The following is a 21794-nucleotide window of genomic DNA, read 5'->3' on the forward strand; positions in this document are numbered from 1 at the left end:
ACTATATATTTATGTATAAATAAAATATATGTTATTTAACTAAATTTTAATATATATTTTATGTTTTAATATATATTTTATATTAATAACTAATTTTAAAAACTGATTTTGACATACAAAGTAGTATTTTTATTTTTACCAATAACATACATTAGCTAAAGAGGTAATAATGGTTTAACAAATTATCATTTTTTTTCACTGCCTAACAATTATAGGCTATTATTGAATTACTGTTTAAATCATGTATAAACTACACATAAGATTGAGAACTATGGTGATAATTCTGTTTTGTTGGAACCTTTGCGTACCTTCTCCTTCAGTATTGATATTCTTTGTTTTGAGGCAGATATCCACATTTTTAATAACAAAAGTTCTAGGGGTGAGTTACTGTCATTATATCTGTCAAGTTTTTGCATACAAGATATTTGAATGATACTCACATAAATTAATATATTTTGCACATACACAAATCACAGAAAAAGCACCCACAACACACAGAACATATTATCATCAACGTTCTTCTTTTAGTTTGATGAACTCGTTTTCTTCTTCGCGCTCAACTCTCTTCTACCCTTTCTTTTACTTATGTATTATTGGCTTGAATTTGTTGGCCTTCTAGTATCGCTGTTTTAAACTTTTAATCATCAAAAAGAAAAGCAAAGAAGATAAAGTGTACATAAGTCAAATATAAAAGTCGTTAATTGCAAATTTTGCTAACATTAAGAAGTGCTAATCAATAATGAATTATTGGAAGATTACCAAGTGTTCTTATGATTGAGGGGGTTTCAAGAAAACTTTGCATTAAATATCTTTGTTGAATCATGTATGGAGGACTAAGTTCTTGCTCATTAACTTCCAATGATTCTCTTGGATCTCTGCTCTCTTGATGATCCTTCTTCCAAATTTGAATATATCCATCGAATGCCACACTCTTTTACCATTGCTTCCTCTTTGTTTGGTAGCCGAGCAACGAACTTAACTATCATCTTTGCATTAAAATGGGACTTCTTTTCAGTATTAGCTTCTCTTCCTTTAACTGTTTCCATTATCTGCTTTGAACATTCTTCATCATACCATAACAACACATGATCCGGCATAACATTCAGATGGTATCCAATGGTCATATCGCAGCCCCATTCGACGACGACGGAACTTGCTACATGGATACTTTCTCCCCAACTTGTTTCCAAGTAACATTCACACTCAAAGTTAATGACAAGTTCATCAATGATGCATGAATGTGCTTCAGAAAGAACCAGGTAGAACATGAACCCACACAAGTTATAACTTGGAGGCACTTGGGTACTAATTGAAGCTTGAGCAGAATAGTCATGGAAAAACTCTTGAAGTATGCTACCTCTAATAGGAAAGAAACAACAGATCTTCCCAAAATTAATCACATTATGATCTTCATTGTCTCGTTGTTCTTCCGAGACTTCTGATTCAGTTGTTAGTATTGTTTCCATCCAACATTTTGTCCTAGCAATGGCATCTTTCATAATGGCATTGCATGAATTTTCATCCAAATTCATGCAGTCCAGGAATATGAAAGTACCTGCATGTTGTTTGGGTGTTTCACTTTCCAAACTCAATGTTGTCTTCAAAGATTTACAATCCCATACCTGAAGACATTCAATAGAAGGTGGAAACACTGGTATAAATTGCAGCATTTCACAGTGACAAACTTTAAGAACTTTGAGTTGTGGAAGAAACTTAATGCTTTCAGGTAAGCCTATGACATTGGTTTTATGAAAGCTTAGTTTCACTAATGATGATAACAAAGAGATGTTGTCAGGGAGTTCGGTTAAGCTATGGCAATTATCAAATTTGAGAAGCTTTACATGTTTGAATACAGGGCTGGGTAGTACTGAATGCAGAGTGAAGACCGCGTCTTGCTCGTGTTCACTGATGTCAGAAAGCATGATTTGATTAGCAAAATTTGCAGGAAGTTTTGCAAGATTCTTGCTAATGGGAAAAGAGAAGTTTACAAGGTGTTTAAGTTGCAGAATTGATGGTGGAAGTTCTTTCAAAGGAGTTGATCTCAAATGCAAATGAATTTTGGAATCTTGATGCAGAATTGGGACTGAGAACTCTTGGAGATTAGGACAATCATAGGCAACCACTGTATGAAGAGAAGGTGAACAATTGCTACTGCATAGGCTCTTGAGTTCTTTGCATCCATACACAGCTAAAAATTCAAGCTTCTCAAGAGAGAAAATAGAAGGGTGAACATGAGGCAAGCTTTCACAGAAATTGAACCATACTTCTTTTAAATTTGGGGTGGCTGAGAAATTTGGACACTCTATCAAGCGTTTGGAGCCTCAAAGGTCAATTATCTCTAAACTTGGTAAATTCTGTAACAATATATATGATAAATCAAATCAGTACTTATTAATTTTTGGGATAACTAAATTTAAGGTTTAGGATTTAACACTTAAAATTCTATCAAAGACAAACAAATATATACATACATGGTGTTATATCATGCATACCTGTACTCCGTCCCAAAGTTTCTCGACATTGCTGTATGTCATGGAAATCTCAACCAAGTTTTTAGGCCAACCAATGGATGGTAAAGATTTCAATGGATATCCATCCCACTGAATATATCTCAAGCTATTAGGTAATTCAAGATTTGTTGGAAGATACAAATTATTGTTTGTTCTCCTTTCCCCATGACCAGTGCTATCAGCAAAGGCAAGTAACCTTAGATTTGGCATCTTTCTAAATGCATTGGAGCTTATATATAGATCTGTGGTTTGAGTCATGTCCAAGAATATGCTTTCAATTGCATCAGTCCCCTGACAAATAAATACAACAATCAATGTTAGTGTAATATTCAATAAGCTATATTTCATATATGTTTTTGGAAACAATACAAAGAATCATTTTCTCTTACTTTATCATTCTTCAGTATGTCACAAACTTCATCGGGGTTCCACAATCTACTTTGTCCCCCAGGAATTTTAGCAGACTCTTCACAGACAATTTCTTGACCCATCTCTTGTATCAAGTCATGCATTTGTATTCTCTTCATTTTGGTTATTGTTATCAGAGCCTTGTCTAAAAGGTTTCTTATCCCTATATTTGCATGGAAACCACAGGCATTCAATATCATTATTACTTTATATTTTTCTTCCCCTTTGAAGAAACATGCAATGTCTAGAAATATATTCTTTTCTGCATCATCCAATTCATCAAAGCTCAATCTCAACACCTTATGAACATTTGCATCAGGAGTTCCTTTCAATTTTGTTAGTGCACTATCCCACTCATTTTCACTTTTGGAACGAAGAAACGATCCCAAAACCTTTAGAGCTAAAGGGTTGCCTTTGGCGTAAGCAACTGCTCTCTTCGATAGCTCCTGGAATCCATTCTCAGGTGGATGGATCTGGTTAAAGGCATTCAAGCTAAAGAGTTTAAGGGAGTTATGATAGTTCATTTCCTTGACTTCAAGAATTTGGTCAACGGCTCTACATGTAAGGACATGCCTATCTCGAGTTGTCACAATGACTCTGCTACCAACTCCTAGATAATCGTGTCCTACTCCGAGCAAATTATCAAGAAGATCAGAACTATTCACATCATCTAGAACAATAAGAGCTTTCTTGTGCCTCAATCTACTCATAATATTAGAGGATATGATTGTGGGAGTATCAATATGAATATCTTCTTGTAGTAACTCACAAAGAAGCTTATTGAATATGTATTTGAATCCATGCTTTGATGATTCTTCTCTTACATTTGCCAAGAAACAATTGACTTCATATTTGGGAGAGAACTCTTCAAATATAGCAGCAGCAATGGTTGTCTTACCTATACCACCCATGCCCCAGACTCCAATTACTTGAACTTCTTTTGGTTGGGTTCTCAATAAAGATTCAATATGTGCATAGTTTTGGTCCTTCACAAAAGAGTTTTCGGTTTCATTTGTATTATCGAGATTCAATTTCTGCAGATCCATTTGGAGTGTGCTTTCATATTTTCAAGTAAACAAAGAAGTCAAATGAGGTTTGAGTCAGTCCTTCCGTGTGTAACAATGTAAGTAAACAGAAAATATGATTACTAACAAAATACAAAACATATATCAGTCAAAAAAAAATGTGGCTTTATATTATAATATTAACTATTAACGAAAGATCTAACTAATCAAGAGTGCCCTCAATTAACATATACTTTCCATATAGGGGCGTTCATGGATCGGATCGTATCCGCAGATCCGCGGTAAATATCCGCATCCGATCCGAAAATTGCGGATATGATCCGATCCATAAATTGATCGGATCGGATCCATCGGATCCATCGGATCCGATCCGATCCGCACCCTTTGCGGATCGGATTGCGGATATCTGCTCTACATCCACGGATCTGCAGATCCGCACTATAATAATTAAAAAAATAAACAAACATATATATGTTTGGTATTATATTTACTTGTTTGTATGTTTTAGTTAGTAATTATTATTCATATATTGTATTATTTTATTTTTGTTATTTAGAGAGAATTTGATTAAAAATATTTTAGAAATAAATAAGTTTAAAAGTATGAAATAAATATTTTTATCGAATTTTTTTACATAGAAATATGATTAAAAAGAGAAGGTTTAATAATGCGGATATATCCGATATCCGATCCGATCCGATCCGATGAAAATTGTGCGGATCGGATAGAATTTTTTGCCATATCCGATCCGATCCAATCCGCGGACACCCCTATTTCCATATATAAAAGGATGTATCTAGTCAGAAGAGTAGTTTTACTTTGATGCAAGAGCAAGAGTAAGAGCAAATGGTGGTTGTGTAGCAATATACGGTTGTTAAAAAGATTACAAAATCAATTAAGAAAAAGTCACATGACCTTTTTACTTTTTATTTTGGTCATTCATGTGAAGTGTTAAAATAGCATGAGTTTACTTCTCCCTTTCTTTTATAAGATTGATAACTTGTCTCAAATAATAAGAAAAATCAATATGCATACCTGAGAGATTAACTTGTCCAAATTAAAAGGCACACTAGTGTTCTGACATCATGATCAATTCAAGTACCTCATGGAACCCAGAATACCTCATTTTGATTACAATTCTGACTTCATTACATATCATCTCCATAATAACCACCTTAAATTGAAAAATAACAGATTCTGTTTTCTATTCTACATAGATCGAACTAGTCAATTATAACAGAATAAGAATGAAATCTAAACTCATTCAACTTGAATATCAAATTAATAATCACTCTCAATCTCAAATACCACAGAGTTTCAGGGAAAACTTCAGCAATTCAGATATATAGTCCATAAAATAGTGAAGTAGATGTAAGAGTTGAACAACCTACCTTGGATTTTGCTTCACACTGTTCTCACTTTTTCTGCGGTTTTTAGTGTCTCTGAATGGAAGAAGGCTAAGCTTTATATAATCTCTTCTTGGCTAATATTTTATTTACATGATACATCAAGCAAGCGTTTTTTTTTTTTTTTTTTTTCTAATATTAAGAAGCATATGAATTACCACCTGAACCAACGCCTAAACTGCAGTAAACGTCTTAGTTCTCAACTTTTCATATGTTTCTATACTTTGGGCTAAGAATTTAACAAAAAAAAAAAAAAAGGCCGAATGACACTAGCAATGCTAGGCAACCATAATGATGTATGTAATGACGTTAGACATGATTTTTCTTTTTTGACAAAAATATACATATTAAAAAATGTGCATTCTATGGTGTAGAAATAAAATTATTTCTACATGTGTAGAAGGATAGGTGTCAATGTATTAGTAGTTCACGTCGATGGTTATTGGATAGGAAAGAATTAATTAGAGTACACAATTGTTAATTCATTGGATCCACAAAAAAAAAGAGAGTGTGTGACATTATATATGTGCCGTAGAGACAACTTATTAGGTTTTTTTATTTTAATAAATTGAATAAATATTTTATTTATTAAAATAAATAATTTAAAAAATTATTACCATGTAAACGAGATATATGTATTTATAAATATAAAAATATATTTTATAAAAATAATAAAAAATATTAATAATTTAAATTAGGTCAAATTCTTAAAAATAGAACATTTTAATTAATATGGAAGGTGGACGATCTTAAATGTACTACTTATATCCACTGACGTTTTATATTAGAATTTACACTAAATCAATTCAAATAATAACAAGGCGGGATTCGAACCCCCAACACTTGCTTAAGCAAACTAGTGAGCTAACCACTAGACCAAGTTCATTAATTAGTTAGTTAAAACTGCATATTTCTTCTATTATTTTGAAATTGCTCATCTTTTCTATTATTTGAAACTGCTTATCTTTCTTATTATTTGAAATACTCTATTTTTAAGAATTTGATTTAATTTAAATTATTAATATTTTTTATTATTTTCAAAAATTATATTTTTATATTTACAAATACACATATCTCGTTTACAGTAAGGAGATATATGAAAATTGAAAAAATACACATATCTCGATACGGATAAAATTATCTCGTTTACAGTATAAACAAGATAAGCGATGCTGATGTATTTTCTTAATAATTTTTAAAATTATTTATTTTAGAAAATAAAATATTTATTTAATTTATTAAAATAAAAAATTTTCACATATTATTTGATTTATTGTTAATAAATATGTGTATGACTAATCAAATTAGAATTAAGTCCATTAGATGAAACAATTTAAAAAAAATATATTTTTTTAATATTAACCAAAATATTTTTCATAGAATTTAAAAAAGAAAAAATATAGAGACTAACTTAATTTCACTCTTAAAATTATTACTATTAAAAACGAAAGAATGTATAATTTAAGTAATAGGTAATTACTATTCAATTATCGTAGTTAACAAATTTAATTAGTTTTTATAATTATATGTCCTAAATATATTACAAATTATTTTTATATTTTTAATATTTTACATGTTTTAATTTATAAATTGAATTGATAATTTACTATTATTAAAGGTATCCCATTTTTTAGAAGAAAATATTTAACTTTGAACAAAAACTAAATTAGAACGATATAAAATGTTTTAGACAAAAATAAAATATTTCAAATATTAAGGATAAAATTAGAACTTAGTTCAAATATTATGGACCAAAACAATATTTTTTCAATCGTAAATTGTTATTTATTTTTAAATATTTAATAATAGGGTAAAATATACTTTTGTCCTTAATGTCTGTAATTTTTTTTAAACTATTTCTAATTTTTTATTTTATTTAATTTTATCTTTAACGTTTTCGATTTATTCAATTATAATTGAAAAAATATTTTATTTTTGTCTAAAACATTTTATATCGTTCTAATTTAGTCTTTTGTTCAAAGTTAAATATTTTCTTCTAAAAAAATGGGATATCTTTAATAATAGTAAATTGTCAATTCAATTTATAAATTAAAACATGTAAAATATTAAAAATATAAAAATAATTATTAATATATTTAGGACATATAATTATAAAAACAATAAATTTGTTAACCACGATAAATGAATAGTAATTACCTATTACTTAAATTATACATTCTTTCATTTTTAATAGTAATAATTTTAAGAGTGAAAGTAAGTTAGTCTCAAGATCTTTTTCTTTTTTAAATTCTATAAAAAATATTTTGGTTAATATTAAAAAAAAATTTTCAAAATTTTTTTCATCTAATAGATTTAATTCTAATTTGATTAGTGATATACATATTTATTAACAATAAATCAAATAATATGTGGAAATTTTTTATTTTAATAAATTAAATAAATATTTTATTTTCTGAAATAAATAATTTTAAAAATTATTAGAAAAATACATAAGCATCTCTTATCTTATTTATACTGTAAACAAGATAATTTTACTCGTATCGATATATGTGTATTTTTTCAATTTTCATATATCTCCTTACAATGAGATACATAAAAAATTATCTCGTTTATAGTGTAAACGAGATATGTGTATTTATAAATATAAAAATATAATTTTTGAAAATAATAAAAAATATTAATAATTTAAATTAAATCAAACTCTTAAAAATAGAATGATGGTTATCAGTGGCTAAGAAAAGGGGGTTGAATCTTAGCCCCTTTTTGCTTGATAATACTTGTTGACCTTTGAAACCACTTCTGGAAACTTTTTGTCTTTTTATCTCGTGACTAGCCATGAGACTTTTTCTTTTGTCTCGTCCCCAGCCACGAGATTTTTCTTTTTGTCTCGTCACTTGGCACGAGATATTTTTTCAGACTTAGCTCCTGTGCAGTAGAAACAGAAATGGAGTAGAGAAGAGAGAAAATTACACCCAAATATATCCTGGTTCAGCTACTAAGTGCAGTGCAGCCTACATCCAGTCTCCATCACAACCATGATGGAATTTCACTATAATCTTCTTGATTACAGACTGTAAAGTGTTAACCCAACTTATAAGGGGATTCCCACAGAATCATGAAACACAACATAGATGAACAAAAGAACTTTAAGGACATCTATGGCTTTTTCTTTTAATTTTGCACTCTCTGTCTTTTTTCGCTCTATGGCTTTTTCATACAAACCTCACTGTTTGCCTTTTTTCCATGAGACTCAAGACATGACAAAATTAAACAGAAAAATACTAAACAGAATACATTGAAGAAGAAGAAAATCTGTAAGCTTAGGTAGCTCTGAGAATCCTGTGCCTTGCACTCTCATTGCTTACTTCTAACTCCTTGCTCCAAACCGTGGCTGTTCACTCTTTTTTATAGAAGAGAGAAGTCTCCACCTTTGAAGCCAAAACCCAAGCCAACTTCTTCTTCCTTCAAGAACAAAACCGGTTCGGCTAGAGAGAGCAATAACCAACATGCAATTACCTCTAGTCCTTCCTTGGTCATCACTCTTCATCAATCCGAGCGCTCCATCCTTGTCTTGCTCTCCAAGATGGATTTCTGGCCCTTGATGCTTCATGATGGTGATAGCTTCATCTGCTCCACTTTTACTTCCTCCCTCACGTAACCACCCTAGCTACCTTCTGTGATGAGTGAGCTCAAAAGCAGAGACAAGCCATCCTCTCCAAGGATCTTCTCCTTGCTGGCCGAAATCTTCCTTACCCATTTTTGGTATGGAGAGGCTGAGATTTCATCACCATATCTTTTCTTTCATGGTTGAAGATCTTAGCCACTACATTTTTTATGTTTTCTTGCCATCATTGAGATGGTCTTGTAGCTTGCCTTCCCTTCTTTTTGATAGCTCAAAGTCTCCATGGTTTGCTGTGTAAGGACCGAAGAGAAAGAAAGTGATGAGAGAGAAGAAAGACATTTGAACATCATTGATTTAGGAAAGAGAATGAAATTACTTGAAATGATTCTTCCCTTGTTGAGTAGCGTGTAGCATTAGATGCTGCAATCAAATTAGATGTTCTTTTTTCTCTCTCATTGTTCCCATGCAATAAATGATAATTGAATGAATTTGGAATCCATCACATGGTAATAAGCTTAGATCCGTTGGAAGGCATAAGGCAAATAATAACATTTGCTTTCCTGATGAATTATTTTCGGATCATGCATTGGGTCATGTAGCAACACTTGTTAATTTGGGCTTGTAGCAATAATAGTTCAATTTTGGCCCAAGATAACAACTTGCTTCAGCCAAATCAATTTGGACATTATGTTTCAAGGCTGAGCTATAAGTAACAAATTTGGGCTTGCCAACTTTCTTTTATTTCGGCCCAAAAAGGAATCTACACAGCAAAAATTATTACAATTAACATACTTTAATAAAAAATAAATTAATAATTTTGCTGTTAATAATGTTTGATCATCATCAATTTAAATTAGAGTTTTCCAAACTCATCATAGAATATTTTAAATAATAAGAAAGATAAACAGTTTCAAATAATAGAAAAGATGAGCAGTTTTAAAATAACAGAAGAAATAGGTGGTTTTAACTAATTAATTAATGAATTTGGTCTAGTGATTAGCTCACTAGTTTGCTTAAACAAGTATTGGGGGGTTCGAATCCCGCCCTGTTATTATTTGAATTGATTTAGTGTAAATTCTAATAAAAAACGTCAGTGGATGAAAGTAGTACGGTTAAGATCGTCCACCTTCCATATTAATTGAAATGTTCTATTTTTAAGAGTTTGGTCTAATTTAAATTATTAATATTTTTTATTATTTTTATAAAATATATTTTTATATTTATAAATACATATATCTCGTCTACATGATAATAATTTTTTAAATTATTTATTTTAATAAATAAAATATTTATTCAATTTATTAAAATAAAAAAAACTTAATAAGTTGTCTCTATGGCACAGATACAATGTCACACACTCTCTTTCTTTTTGTGGGTCCAATGAATCAGTACTCTAATTAATTTTTTCTCATTCAAGAACCATCAGCGTAAACTACTAATACATTGACACCTATCCTTTTACACATATAGAAACAATTTCATTTCTACACCATAGAATGCACCATTTAATTATTAACTTTAGAAGTATTTGTATTACCTCTGCTACCCCTGGTACAATGTCATCATAAATCACCATGGATCACCTTTTGATATAACTTTCTCTGCCTGATTGAGGTGTCTTCTTTTATTTTGTTACTTTATAAATATTTTCTTATTTTAGAAATTTTTTTCCGTATTATTTATATTTTAAGCAACTATTTTTTCACTATTTATACATTTACAAATTTCATGTGTAATAGAAAATTATTAAATTAAAAATGTTTAAAAACAAAATTGAAAGCTAATTTGAGATTTACACTAAAAGATGTTCCACTCACAATTCTACTTAATTGGAATGCAAAATTAAACTTAAAAAAACGAAAAACAAAAAGCGCAACAGATTAATTAGGAACGCTTAATTGGATTAAGACCGTAAGAAAGCATCAAATTAGCTGCGCTGGAGTGAATTAAAAAATGAGCCTTTGAGAAGGAGTAGAAGCTTTTTTTTTTTGAATTATGAAAAAAAAAAATAATTTTTTTGAAAAATTAATTCATAATCTTTTAAAAAAAATAAAAATATACGAATTTTTTTGTTTTTTAATAAGTTATTTTATTATTTTTGTAAAAAAATTAACTTCAAAACAAAAAAGATATACTTTTATTTTTGGTTCTGTAAAAAATATTTTCTGTTTTTGTTGGAAATACTGGTCTTCCACCACCATTTTCACACTAGGTTCTATTTGTTAAAAGACCTTTCATCATTATTTTCACGCAATGTTTCATCTGCTAGAAGTACGAGCACTTCACCACCATTTTCACATTTTCACGTAATGATTCCTACAGTGGAAATATTGATCCTCCACCACTATTTTTAGACAATGTTTCATCTAAACTACTTATTGCATATATTCCTTCCAGGTATTTTTTTAAAAGCAAGATCTTAGGTTTATACAAGTTAGAATCATTGGTGCTGGCTTTATACAATTTTATTTCACGGAATGACATAAGCCATGAACAATTTAAGAAATTTTATGAAAATTTTAATTTCATGGGTGAAGGTGAAGTAGAAGAACTAATTTTTAATGATATTACGTGGGAAAGCATTAGAAAAATGGAACTAATAAAAGAGTAAATAAATAATCAATTGCCTAATCAATTGTAATCTTAGTGATTAGGTGATATAAAATTATTCAATATTATTGAAAAGTATTTGTTATCATCGTTATTTAATATTCATTCTCTTGTGTAAAAAAATGTATTTTTTAAATTATTTATCCAAACACTATAATTTTAAAATAAATATTTTTATAATTAAAAATCTAAATACAAAATAATTTATTTATAAGATGTTATTAATAAAAAAATTTATGCTTTAAATTCTTTTTTCAAAAAAAATTATTTAAAGTATTCTTGAATAATTGGATCAATAATGTATCAACAGTACAAAGGATTCCCAAAACCATTACCATAGAAAAAGGATCTGTGATAGGAGATTGTGGGTTCTGGGATGGGTTAGAGTGGATTTGAAATTTTCAGTGGCGGAGAGAATTATTTCAGTGGGAGTTGGAACTGGTTCATCAACTGCATGAGAGATTGAGGCCAGTGAAGCTATCAACCGGTAGAGAAGATAATCTTGTTTGAAAATTTGATAATAAAGGTATTTTTTCTACTAACTCTGTAGTGTAGGTGCTGCAATCGGAGACTCTTTCGCAAGTGATTACGAGCTATAATTTCACAAGTGTTATTTGGAAAGGGTTGGTGCCTCCAAGAATCGAGCTATTTGGATGGTTTGTGCTAGTTGGTCGGGTAAATACTAAAGAGAGGTTGAGTAGATTAGGCGTCATCCAGCAGAGTGACAATATTTGTGTCCTGTGTAAAAAAGAAATAGAATCTGTGCAGCATCTGTTTCTTTTTTGTGAGTTTACTTGGCAGGTGTGGTGCGCGTGGTTAAGGTGCTTTCATAAAGATTGGGCAGTCCCAGGAACCATTAAAGGTTTGTTTGAGAGTTGGACTGGCATGCTTAATACAAAAGAGGAGCAGAAGAGGTGGCTGACTGGATTCTTTGCAGTGATTTGGAACATTTGGATGGAACGCAATGACAGAATTTTTAACAATAGAGCAACAGGTGTTGAGGTCATTCAAGGCAGAACATTTATAAGCTACAAGGAGTGGACTGATATTGATCCTTTTGGTTGTTGATGGCTATGCCGAAGATGACAGGGGATTGATCACATTCGTTTTTGGTTTTGTTTTGATGGTTTTATAGTATTTTTAATTATCTGTTGCTCCACTTTAGTGTGTTGAGCTTTCTTTGTTTTAAAAAAAGAAAAAGGCCGAAAAAACAGACTAAAATTTTTCGAGAATGGTTACTTTCGACTGTATTTGGAAGGGAGATTGGAATTGGAAGATAAAAATTGAAAGAATGAGATTGAATTAAGTTTTTGTATTGTGTTTGGTGTAAAATATATATTTTAATATTATATTTAATTTAAAATAAACATAAAAATTGAATGATAGATTTAAAATTTTTTTATATAAAATATTATTAAATTTTAGTCACTGTTTTCAAAATTTTAGTCTCTTGTATTTCTATTTTTTGAAAGTATGGAAGAGATTGAAATTTTAAAAAAAGAGATTGAAATTTTAGTTCTAATCTCTGACTACCAAATATAATACTAAATTTTAGTCTTTCAATCTTAGTCACTAATCAAATGCTATCTTCAAATCTTTTTTTCTCTCAATTTATTTTATTAAGTATGATTTTAAGTAGGATTAATAAAAAATATGTAAAAGAAAATATTAAATAATAAAAAATTATATTTAATAAAATAATTGAGATAAAAAAAATTAAATTTTGAGTGGATCAATGGTCAAAATTTACTAAAGTCTTTGGTAAGAAACATAATGCTTTAGGAGAAGGTTAAATTAGGTTTGTCTGCTTTTATAAAATTATGGTAAGTTATTTAATTAAATTGTTTAGAATTTAAAATTATAAAAATATAATTTTTTAATATTATATATATATAGAAATCGGTACAGGTGTAATAATTTTAAAATTAAATGTAAATTTGTGTGATGACTAAAAATTGCTGTGTTTTCTAAAAAAATGGATTATGATGAAGAAATCGTCAGAAACTACAGATTTACATTTTATAATGATTTTTGTAGATATGTAAATATTTCAAATACGTATATAATATTAAAAAAATTGTAATTTAATAATTTTAGATTCCAAACAATTTAATTAAATAACTTGACCTAAAATGATAAATTATAGTAACGTGATGTCTGGACTGAAATTATTGGAAATATTTTAATATTTCTGCTCTTATCTATTGCTCAATGTCTCCTTCGTAATTTCGTATACATCAAAACAGTAGTTTCTAGCCAGTTTCCATTCCCTTTGGTTTTGTTTTCCACTTCACTCATCTTGAATTAATCCATCACTAATTGGTTTTGCCGTATGTCTTCTGGAATAATCAAAATTGGCTCAATATTCATACTGTGTTTTAACAAGACTTGTTTGGCCCTAATGATTTTTTATACAGTTCATAAAATGGAGATATATAATTTAAATGAGATTGAAACGTAATTTTAGAAAAATATGAGGTGCATTTGTAAATCAAGATTGATGATTTTGTTTCGTAAAAACCGCGCCTCTAACATGAGTGCTTTTTTGGATTTTTTTTAAAAATAAAATAAAAAAATCCAAATTTTTTCAAACATTATTTTTGTTACCCTATATCTAAAATTTTATTTATTTCTAATGTTTATATTAAAAATAAAAATAAATTTAAATTAGTGAATTTTAATTTATAATATAATAATAATAGTACGAATATTAAAAATAAAATAAAATTATTTTATATATAGTACGAATATAAATTAATTATTTTTTTATTTGTAAAAATTTTAAGAGGTTTGAGTTTGTTATCGATGTAACTCGTATGATAAATTTTATTTTAAAAAATTTATATATATATATATATATTAATTGATGAGTGTGACATATTTTTTTATATAAATAATTTTAAAAAAAATCTAATAGTTAATCTATTACCTATTTGTTTTTAGTCCAATCTAAATATTTTTTATTGTTTTTGAAAAGAAATTTTTTTAAGAATTTAATAATATGTGACGAAGAATACCGAATAAATTATATAAAAATTAATTAAAATGTAACACAAAAATATCTTTAACAAAAGATGAAATGAGCATTTTTATTTTTATTTGAGTGTTCGCAAATAGAAAATAACAAATAGAAAGAGAGAATAGTATCTTTAGAAATATAATTGAGAAGGACTGAGACCAAAAAGAAAAAATAACTGGGAAGAACCCATTTTGATGGCACTGAACTATTGAAGGCACTAGAAGCTATTCTTTGGCATTCAAGTTTACCCATCTTCAGCAATAATGATGTGCAGTTGCTATATTTCTATTATGAAGAAAACAATAATACTATGTTAATTAAAAAAAAAACCCAATATTAACAAAATGGTAGACGGAAAAATATATATAAAAAACAGAAGATACTAACATGATATAATATTAGCTAGAATATCCAGTCTTAGGTTATTAATAAAAGAAATATAATCAAAATATGTACCTTTAAACTGAAATTGCTCATAAGAACTATAATTGTAAATGGACTACACATTGTACCCCAGTTTGATCTCCGCGCTAAGAAAGCCTCCATCAAATTGAATGTGCAAAAGTTGTTCTAGTTTTTTCCTGTTCATTTTTTTTAAAGAGGAAAATATTATTAGCATATCTTGCTGGCTAAAGCATGCATAAATTAAATTAAACTTATTTGCTTAACACTCAGTTATAGTAACCAATTAATTAATTAAAAGGTTACCTCAAGTTTTCTACTGATTCAACTTCCATTAAGCTATGCTTAAATTTCTTTGCTGGAGGAACTAGTTCTTCTCCTTCATCATCAGATTCCAAGTCTTTTTCTTCTAACTCGAAAACTTGCCTGCTTCTCTTGAACCTGCACACTCTTGATTCCTTCTCCATATTTGTGTATATCCAACGGATGCCACACTCTTTTATCACCACTTCCTCCTTATTTGGTAGCCGAGCAAAGAACTTAACTTCCAGATTTGCATTATTGTCATCATCATCAATGGCCTTTCTTCCTCTGATTATTTTCATTATCTGCTTACAGCATTGGGAATCATACCATAATAACACATGATCCGACATAACATTCATCTGAAAGCCATGGTAAAAACTGCAGCCCCATCCTATTAAGGACGAACTTGCTATATGGGTCCTTTGACCCCAACTTGTTTCCAAGTAACATTCAAACCCAAACCTAATGTCAAGGTCACCAGTATTACATGGTGGTATTGGAGGAAGAGCCAAGTAGAAAATGAAACCAGAGAAATTGGAACTTAGTGGCAGTTGAATGCTGATGGAATTTTGTGAAGATCCATTATGGAACAAGTCATCAAGTTTACTTCCTCTAATTGGCAAGAAATAACAAATCTTGCCAACGTTGGCGTTATCCTCACTAAGAAAGCCATCACCATCATCAACAACAGTGCATTCTTCAATTCTGTTTTCTGTTCTTGTTGCTGATAGTGATTTTGCCTTGATTTCCATCCTAGCAATGGCATCTTTCAAAATGGTATTGTATGACTCTTCATCCAACATCACGCAGTTTAGGAATATAAAAGTAGTACCATGCTGTATTTTCAGTTCTTCTGTATTGGAACCTGACACTGTCCTCAAAGATTTGCAGTCCCAGACCTTGAAGTCATGAACGGAAGGTGGAAGCGCTGGTACATGTTGTAACCTTTCACAATGACAAAGTATAACAACCTTGAGCCGCGGAAGAGTCTTAATGTTTTCTGGAAAGGAAGTGATGTTAGTGTTATGTAGGCTTATCAACAACAATGACGATAACAAAGAGATTGTGTCTGGGAGTTCAGTTAAACTTTGACATCCATCAAACTTCAATTCTTTTAGATAATGGAACATAGGGCTGGGTAGTATTCTGCGTAAGGTGGCCACTGAGTCACATTCTTGGTTGTTAGGGTCTGAAAGCATGATTTGATTGGTGTACTTTTCAGGAAGATCCATGAGGAGATCGCTGATTGGAAAGGAGAAGTTCACAAGATGTTGAAGATGCACAATTGATGATGGTAGTTGTTTCAAGGCAGTTGACCTCAAATGGACATGAATATCAGAATGGTCTTTTGAAATTGGGATTGAGAATTCTTCCAGATTTGGGCAGTTGTAGGCAACAACTCTTTCAAGGGATGTTGAACAATTGTTGCTGCTTAGGCTCTTAAGTTCTTTGCATCCATACACACATAACCCTGAAAGCTTTGGAAGAGAGAAAATAGAAGGGTGAAGATGAGTTAATTTGTCACAACCATTCACCCACACTTCTTTTAGATTTGGAGCACCGGATAAATCTGGACACTCTATCATTCGTTTCGAACTAGCCAGATAAATTAGCTCCAAACTTGGAAAATTCTGCAACAGCATACAATGGACCATGTAAGTTAAGTTGTAAACTCTAATAAACAGATAGAATTATTCTTGTATAAACACATAAATTTTAATTAATATGTTATTTAACAGAAGGTTTATACTTTTTCTTAAACTTATTGTCATGGATAAATTTAGTAGGAAAAAAAACAAAAAATACTATATATATATCAAAATCAACCACTAATATCAATTATCAATATATTTGTGTATAAATACATATATAATTAATATATTTTAAATATATATTTATATTTTAGTATATATTTTATATTAATAACTGATTATGATTTTTGTGTACACCTAAGATTATTGAGAAAAAAAATTACCAGGGGCTCATCCCAAAGCTTTTCAAGATCACTATACGGCATGGAGAGTTCAACAAGCTTGCTTGGCCAAGAAGTGGTTGATAGAGATTTTAATGGACATCCATCCCATTGAATGTATCTCAAGTTATTAGGCAACTCCAGAGCTGTTGGAAGACTCAATGTATAATCAACTCTCTTTTGTCCATAGCCATTGTCGTTAGCAAAAGCAAGTAACCTTAGCTTTGGCATCTTTCTAAGTGCATCAGAGCTTATACATATTTCTGTCCGCTCAGTCATATCCAAATATATGGTTTCAATTGTAGCGGACCCCTACCAAATAAATATAATAATAATCAATGTTAGTGTAACTAATTTTTCATTATTATATAGGCTATATATTTTATTAAAAAAACATTTGTTCTATTAAAATGTCATTCACTTACTTCATCATTTTTTAATATGTCGCAAATTTCATCTCGGTGCCACACTCTACTACGCTTTCCAGGATTCTTGAGAGATTCTTCGCACACAATTTTGTGACCCATTTCCTGTATCAAGTCATGCATTTGTATGTTTTTATTGGTAGCTATTGATATAAGAGCCTTGTCTAAAAGGTTTCTTATTCCAATATCTGCAAAGAAGCCACACTCATTCAATATTCTTATCACTTTTTCTTTCTCTTCTCCTTTAAAAAAACATGCAATATCTAGAAATATATCCTTCTCTGTATCATCTAATTCATTGAAACTCAACCTCAACACCTTCTGAATATCTGCATTAGGAATCCTCTTTAGTTTTGTCAATGCATTGTCCCATTCCTTTTCAGTTTTGGAATGAAGAAATGACCCCAAAACTTTCAAAGCTAAAGGATTTCCTCTGGCATAAGCAAGTGCCCTTTTTGATAGCTCCCAGTATTCATTTTCAGGAGGATGGGTTCTGTTGAAGGCATTCAAGCTGAACAGTTTGAGAGAGTTCTCATCATTCATTTCTGTGACTTGATGGATATGATCAACCGATCTACTCAGAAGAACATGCTTATCTCTGGTGGTAACAATAACTTTGCTACCAACTCCAAGATAATCTTGTCCCACTCCAAGCAAATTTTCTAGAAGCTCAGAAGTATTCACATCATCTAGCACAATGAAAACTTTCTTACGCCTCAATCTGCGGAGTATAGCAGCAGACACAATCTTTGGAGTGGTAATATGAACATGTTCGTGCAGCAACTCAGAAAGAAGTCTATTGAAAATGTAGTTGAGGCCATGCCTTGAAGATTCTTCTCTTACATTGGCCAAGAAACAACTACCCTCATATTTGGGAGAGAACTCTTGAAAAATAGCAGCTGCAATAGTTGTTTTTCCTATGCCGCCCATGCCCCAAATTCCAATGGTTCGAACCTCCTGTGAGTTGATCAATACAGATTCAATGCAAGCATAATTTTGATCATGTATAAAAGGGCTCCTGAGTTCATTTGTGTATTTCTGATCCAATTTCCGAATAATCATTTGGACTATGCCTTCAATGAGGTCAGATTCAGTCCTGGCATGTGTAATTTAACCCAAAAAAGGTTAAAATGTATACACACCAAAGAAGAAAAGATTGAACAAATGGCAATAAAACCAATTAATCTATATTCTATAATTCCTTTTTTTTATGATTTTTGAAGATCTATATTCTAATTAATCTACCAATTCTTGTTAATTATTTCATTTTTAGTCTAACAATTGTTATTTATTTTTTAATTTCTTAAATAAAATTTATTATAAAAATTAATCTTAAAAACATTTTATATTAATTTAAAAAATTCAGTGTTATTTAAATTGATATTAGTTAAAATTATTAATTTTTAGTCTATTAATTTAAATAATTCAATTATTTTTTCTCAAATCTTCTAATTTATTTATTAATTTAATTTTATTCATAGTTTTTGTGTTTATTATTAATAATCCATATTTTTAGTCACCAAAAAAAATCCCATATTTTTAAAACACGCTTTTTAAACTTTAACTAAATAAACAACTAAAAGAAAGTTGTTTTTACCTCATTGTACGAGTGACGATATAATTAAGGTAGTTAAGATATCAATCCAGGATTTGAGTAATGGGAAGGGTGAGATATATAAGGTGCAATATGAAAATAAAAAAAAGCATAAGTAAATAATTTTTAATCAGTTAATATTAAATAATTATAATTATAATTAATAATTAATAATGTTGTACTTTTAAAAAGATAAAATTTAAATAATTATTAATTAATAAAATTAATTAATATAAAATATAATTTAAAAATACTTGTTAATTTATTGTTAGTTAAATTTTTGTTAATTATCTAACAGAATTAAATAAAAATTAGTTAAAGAGTAATTTGTAAGCCATTAGAAAATTTAGCAATTGAGCCAACAATTTAGTTAATTGAGTCTTGTATACCTTTTACATTTGAACTTGGAATCTAATTCAACTTTTATACTCCTCCCCTTAAATGAAAACAAAAAGTTATTCATAGAATAGCTAGCATCAATGGTATAATTTTAGAGGTAAACATTAAATTGATATTCGAAAAATTTTGATTAATAAAATGATATTTAATTTTTGTTATTGACAAAAAAAATTTAAAAAATTTTAAAATTTGACAAAAATAATTAATTTAAAATTTATAAAGTAGTGTTTTAAAAAAAGATTGAGATTTAGAGACAAAAACAGAAACTGTGCATATTAAGTAGTATATATTTTAGATGGGAGCCACTCAAATAAAGACGCCTAAAACGTTTTTTTTAAGATGCTTTTCAGTAATTATAATTTAACATATATAATCGATTAAATCATGTTATTTTTGTCAAAATTAGACTAGACAAATTGATTTAACCGAAAAAATGGTGAATCAAATCTTAATTGATCTAAATTAATATTATTATTTTTTATAAAAAATAACTACAATAACCTTATTATAGAGAATAGTTAAAATACTCTTATTATATATATATATATATATATATATATATATATATATTAATTTTAAAAATTCTAAATTCTAACCCTACAGTAAACAAACAAAAGAACTAAAATTTAGGATTGTCAAAATAAATATACATAATAGAAGTATTTTAGTCATTTTTTATAATAGGATATTGTAGTCATTTTTTATAAAAAAATAATATTAATTTAGACCAGTTTAAGATTTGATTCACTATTTTTCAGTCAAATTAATTTATCTAGTCTAATTTTGATAAAAATAATACGATTTAATCGATTATATGTATTAAATTTAATTATCGAAAAACATCTAAAAAAAGGACGTTTTAAGCGTCTTTGTCCAAGGCTCCCATTTTATATGAGAAAGTTTAGGGGCCAGTAACTTTTGTGTTTTGTGGCCAGCACTTAACCATCAAAAGAAAAATGAGTGATCTCTCACCATTAGATGTAATATCACACCATTAAAAACATTACTGATAACTAATTAATGGTTACAAAACACAAAAATTACTGCAACTAACACTCCTCATTTTATATTTGTTGTGCATGTGCGGCGTGCTTAAGTTTATGATAACGCTAATTAAATATTATAGGCCATGTGTAGAGGAGAGGCAGGGTTGGACAAAAATATTATTATAACTCTATTTTAATGGTGGGAATACATGGAACTTCTTAATCTTAATTATTAAAGTGTTTAAATTTGTGGTCGACCCTAGATAGCCCCTTACCAATGCAACAAGTACCCTTTTGTTTGGTGTGTTAGGAAGTAGCTTGTTAAGACATGCATGTAGTTAACAATTATAATTACAGTGAATTATATTTATTTTACCTGCTATGGTGATGATTATATTCGAAGCCGGAGATATTGGCTGCATGGAAGAGTGCCTTCCTCCACTGCCGCACAAGGCGATAATCCAAATTTCTGTCATAATCTGCGAACACACTGTAGTAGCTTCCCGTCTGCTTCCGAACATGCGTGGGTTCAATCCTGTAGAACACAGGAATAATATGGTGGTGTCCCTTTTCCACCATGTTTGTGAGTTCTATTATCTCAGCAAGCTCCCGCAAGCACCACTTTGAAGACGCATAGTGCTCTGAGAAGATGACCAGATACACCGACGAGTCTCTTATGGCTTGCACCAGTTCTTCCCAGATCTCACCACCTTTCTCAATTCTATAATCTATGAATGTTTCGATCTGGTTTCTGCACAGAGCGGAATGAAGGTGGCTGGTGAAGCCGTTACGAGTGTCTTTACCGTTGAAGCTGATAAAAACATCGTACTTCGTGAGAGGTGGAGGTGTAGGAGGAGAATAAACATCAGAAAAGGCCATTCTTCTTTTTGTTTTCGTGTTGGTTTTTGTTTATGTCTGGTTCGGTGTGGTTTGGTTGTTGTAGCTAGTAGCAGAAACCCTCTTGGTTTCATCTATATATATAATGGGTTTTGCTAAGTAGACAATGAATTTTGTGAACAATACTAATAATAGTCTCTATAATTGATCCAATAAAATAAAAAAAATACTACACTTTTAAACTATCTCCTAAACTCTAATATTAGAATAACTATTTATACAACTAGTGAATTGAACATCTAACATATCTAT

The 21794-nt window shown here is 29.7% G+C and overlaps 1 protein-coding gene and 1 pseudogene across 2 annotated transcripts; both read right to left on the reverse strand.

Annotated features, from left to right (window-relative positions):
* Positions 1-676: 676 nt before the first annotated feature.
* LOC107618920 (TMV resistance protein N-like) lies at positions 677-5467 on the reverse strand (annotated as a pseudogene). Its single transcript, XR_015900191.1, has 4 exons — positions 5335-5467; positions 2900-3974; positions 2493-2801; positions 677-2354 (listed from the first exon to the last, which is right to left on the reverse strand). The product of XR_015900191.1 is annotated as a TMV resistance protein N-like (transcript).
* A 9348-nt stretch (positions 5468-14815) lies between these two features.
* Positions 14816-21524, reverse strand: LOC107614898 (TMV resistance protein N-like). The gene is made up of 6 exons (XM_088500299.1): positions 21022-21524; positions 17667-18762; positions 17245-17553; positions 15270-16900; positions 15074-15142; positions 14816-14846 (listed from the first exon to the last, which is right to left on the reverse strand). Exons 1-6 carry the CDS (start codon positions 21522-21524, stop codon positions 14816-14818), a joined length of 3639 nt encoding a protein of 1212 aa, XP_088356425.1.
* Positions 21525-21794: the final 270 nt, after the last annotated feature.

This window comes from Arachis ipaensis, chromosome B9, assembly GCF_059453495.1.
Source record: "Arachis ipaensis isolate K30076 ecotype BB chromosome B9, ASM5945349v1, whole genome shotgun sequence".
In the NCBI taxonomy this organism is placed as follows: domain Eukaryota; kingdom Viridiplantae; phylum Streptophyta; class Magnoliopsida; order Fabales; family Fabaceae; genus Arachis; species Arachis ipaensis.

Excerpts from the sequence above, each read along its gene's own strand:
- LOC107614898 (XM_088500299.1), bottom strand. The coding sequence starts at position 21,524 with ATGGCCTTTTCTGATGTTTATTCTCCTCCTACACCTCCACCTCTCACG. Across the intron at positions 17,554-17,666 it reads ACATATTAAAAAATGATGAA|GGGTCCGCTACAATTGAAAC; the intron begins GTAAGTGAATGA and ends TTTATTTGGTAG. Across the intron at positions 16,901-17,244 it reads AGCTTTGGGATGAGCCCCTG|AATTTTCCAAGTTTGGAGCT; the intron begins GTAATTTTTTTT and ends ATGCTGTTGCAG.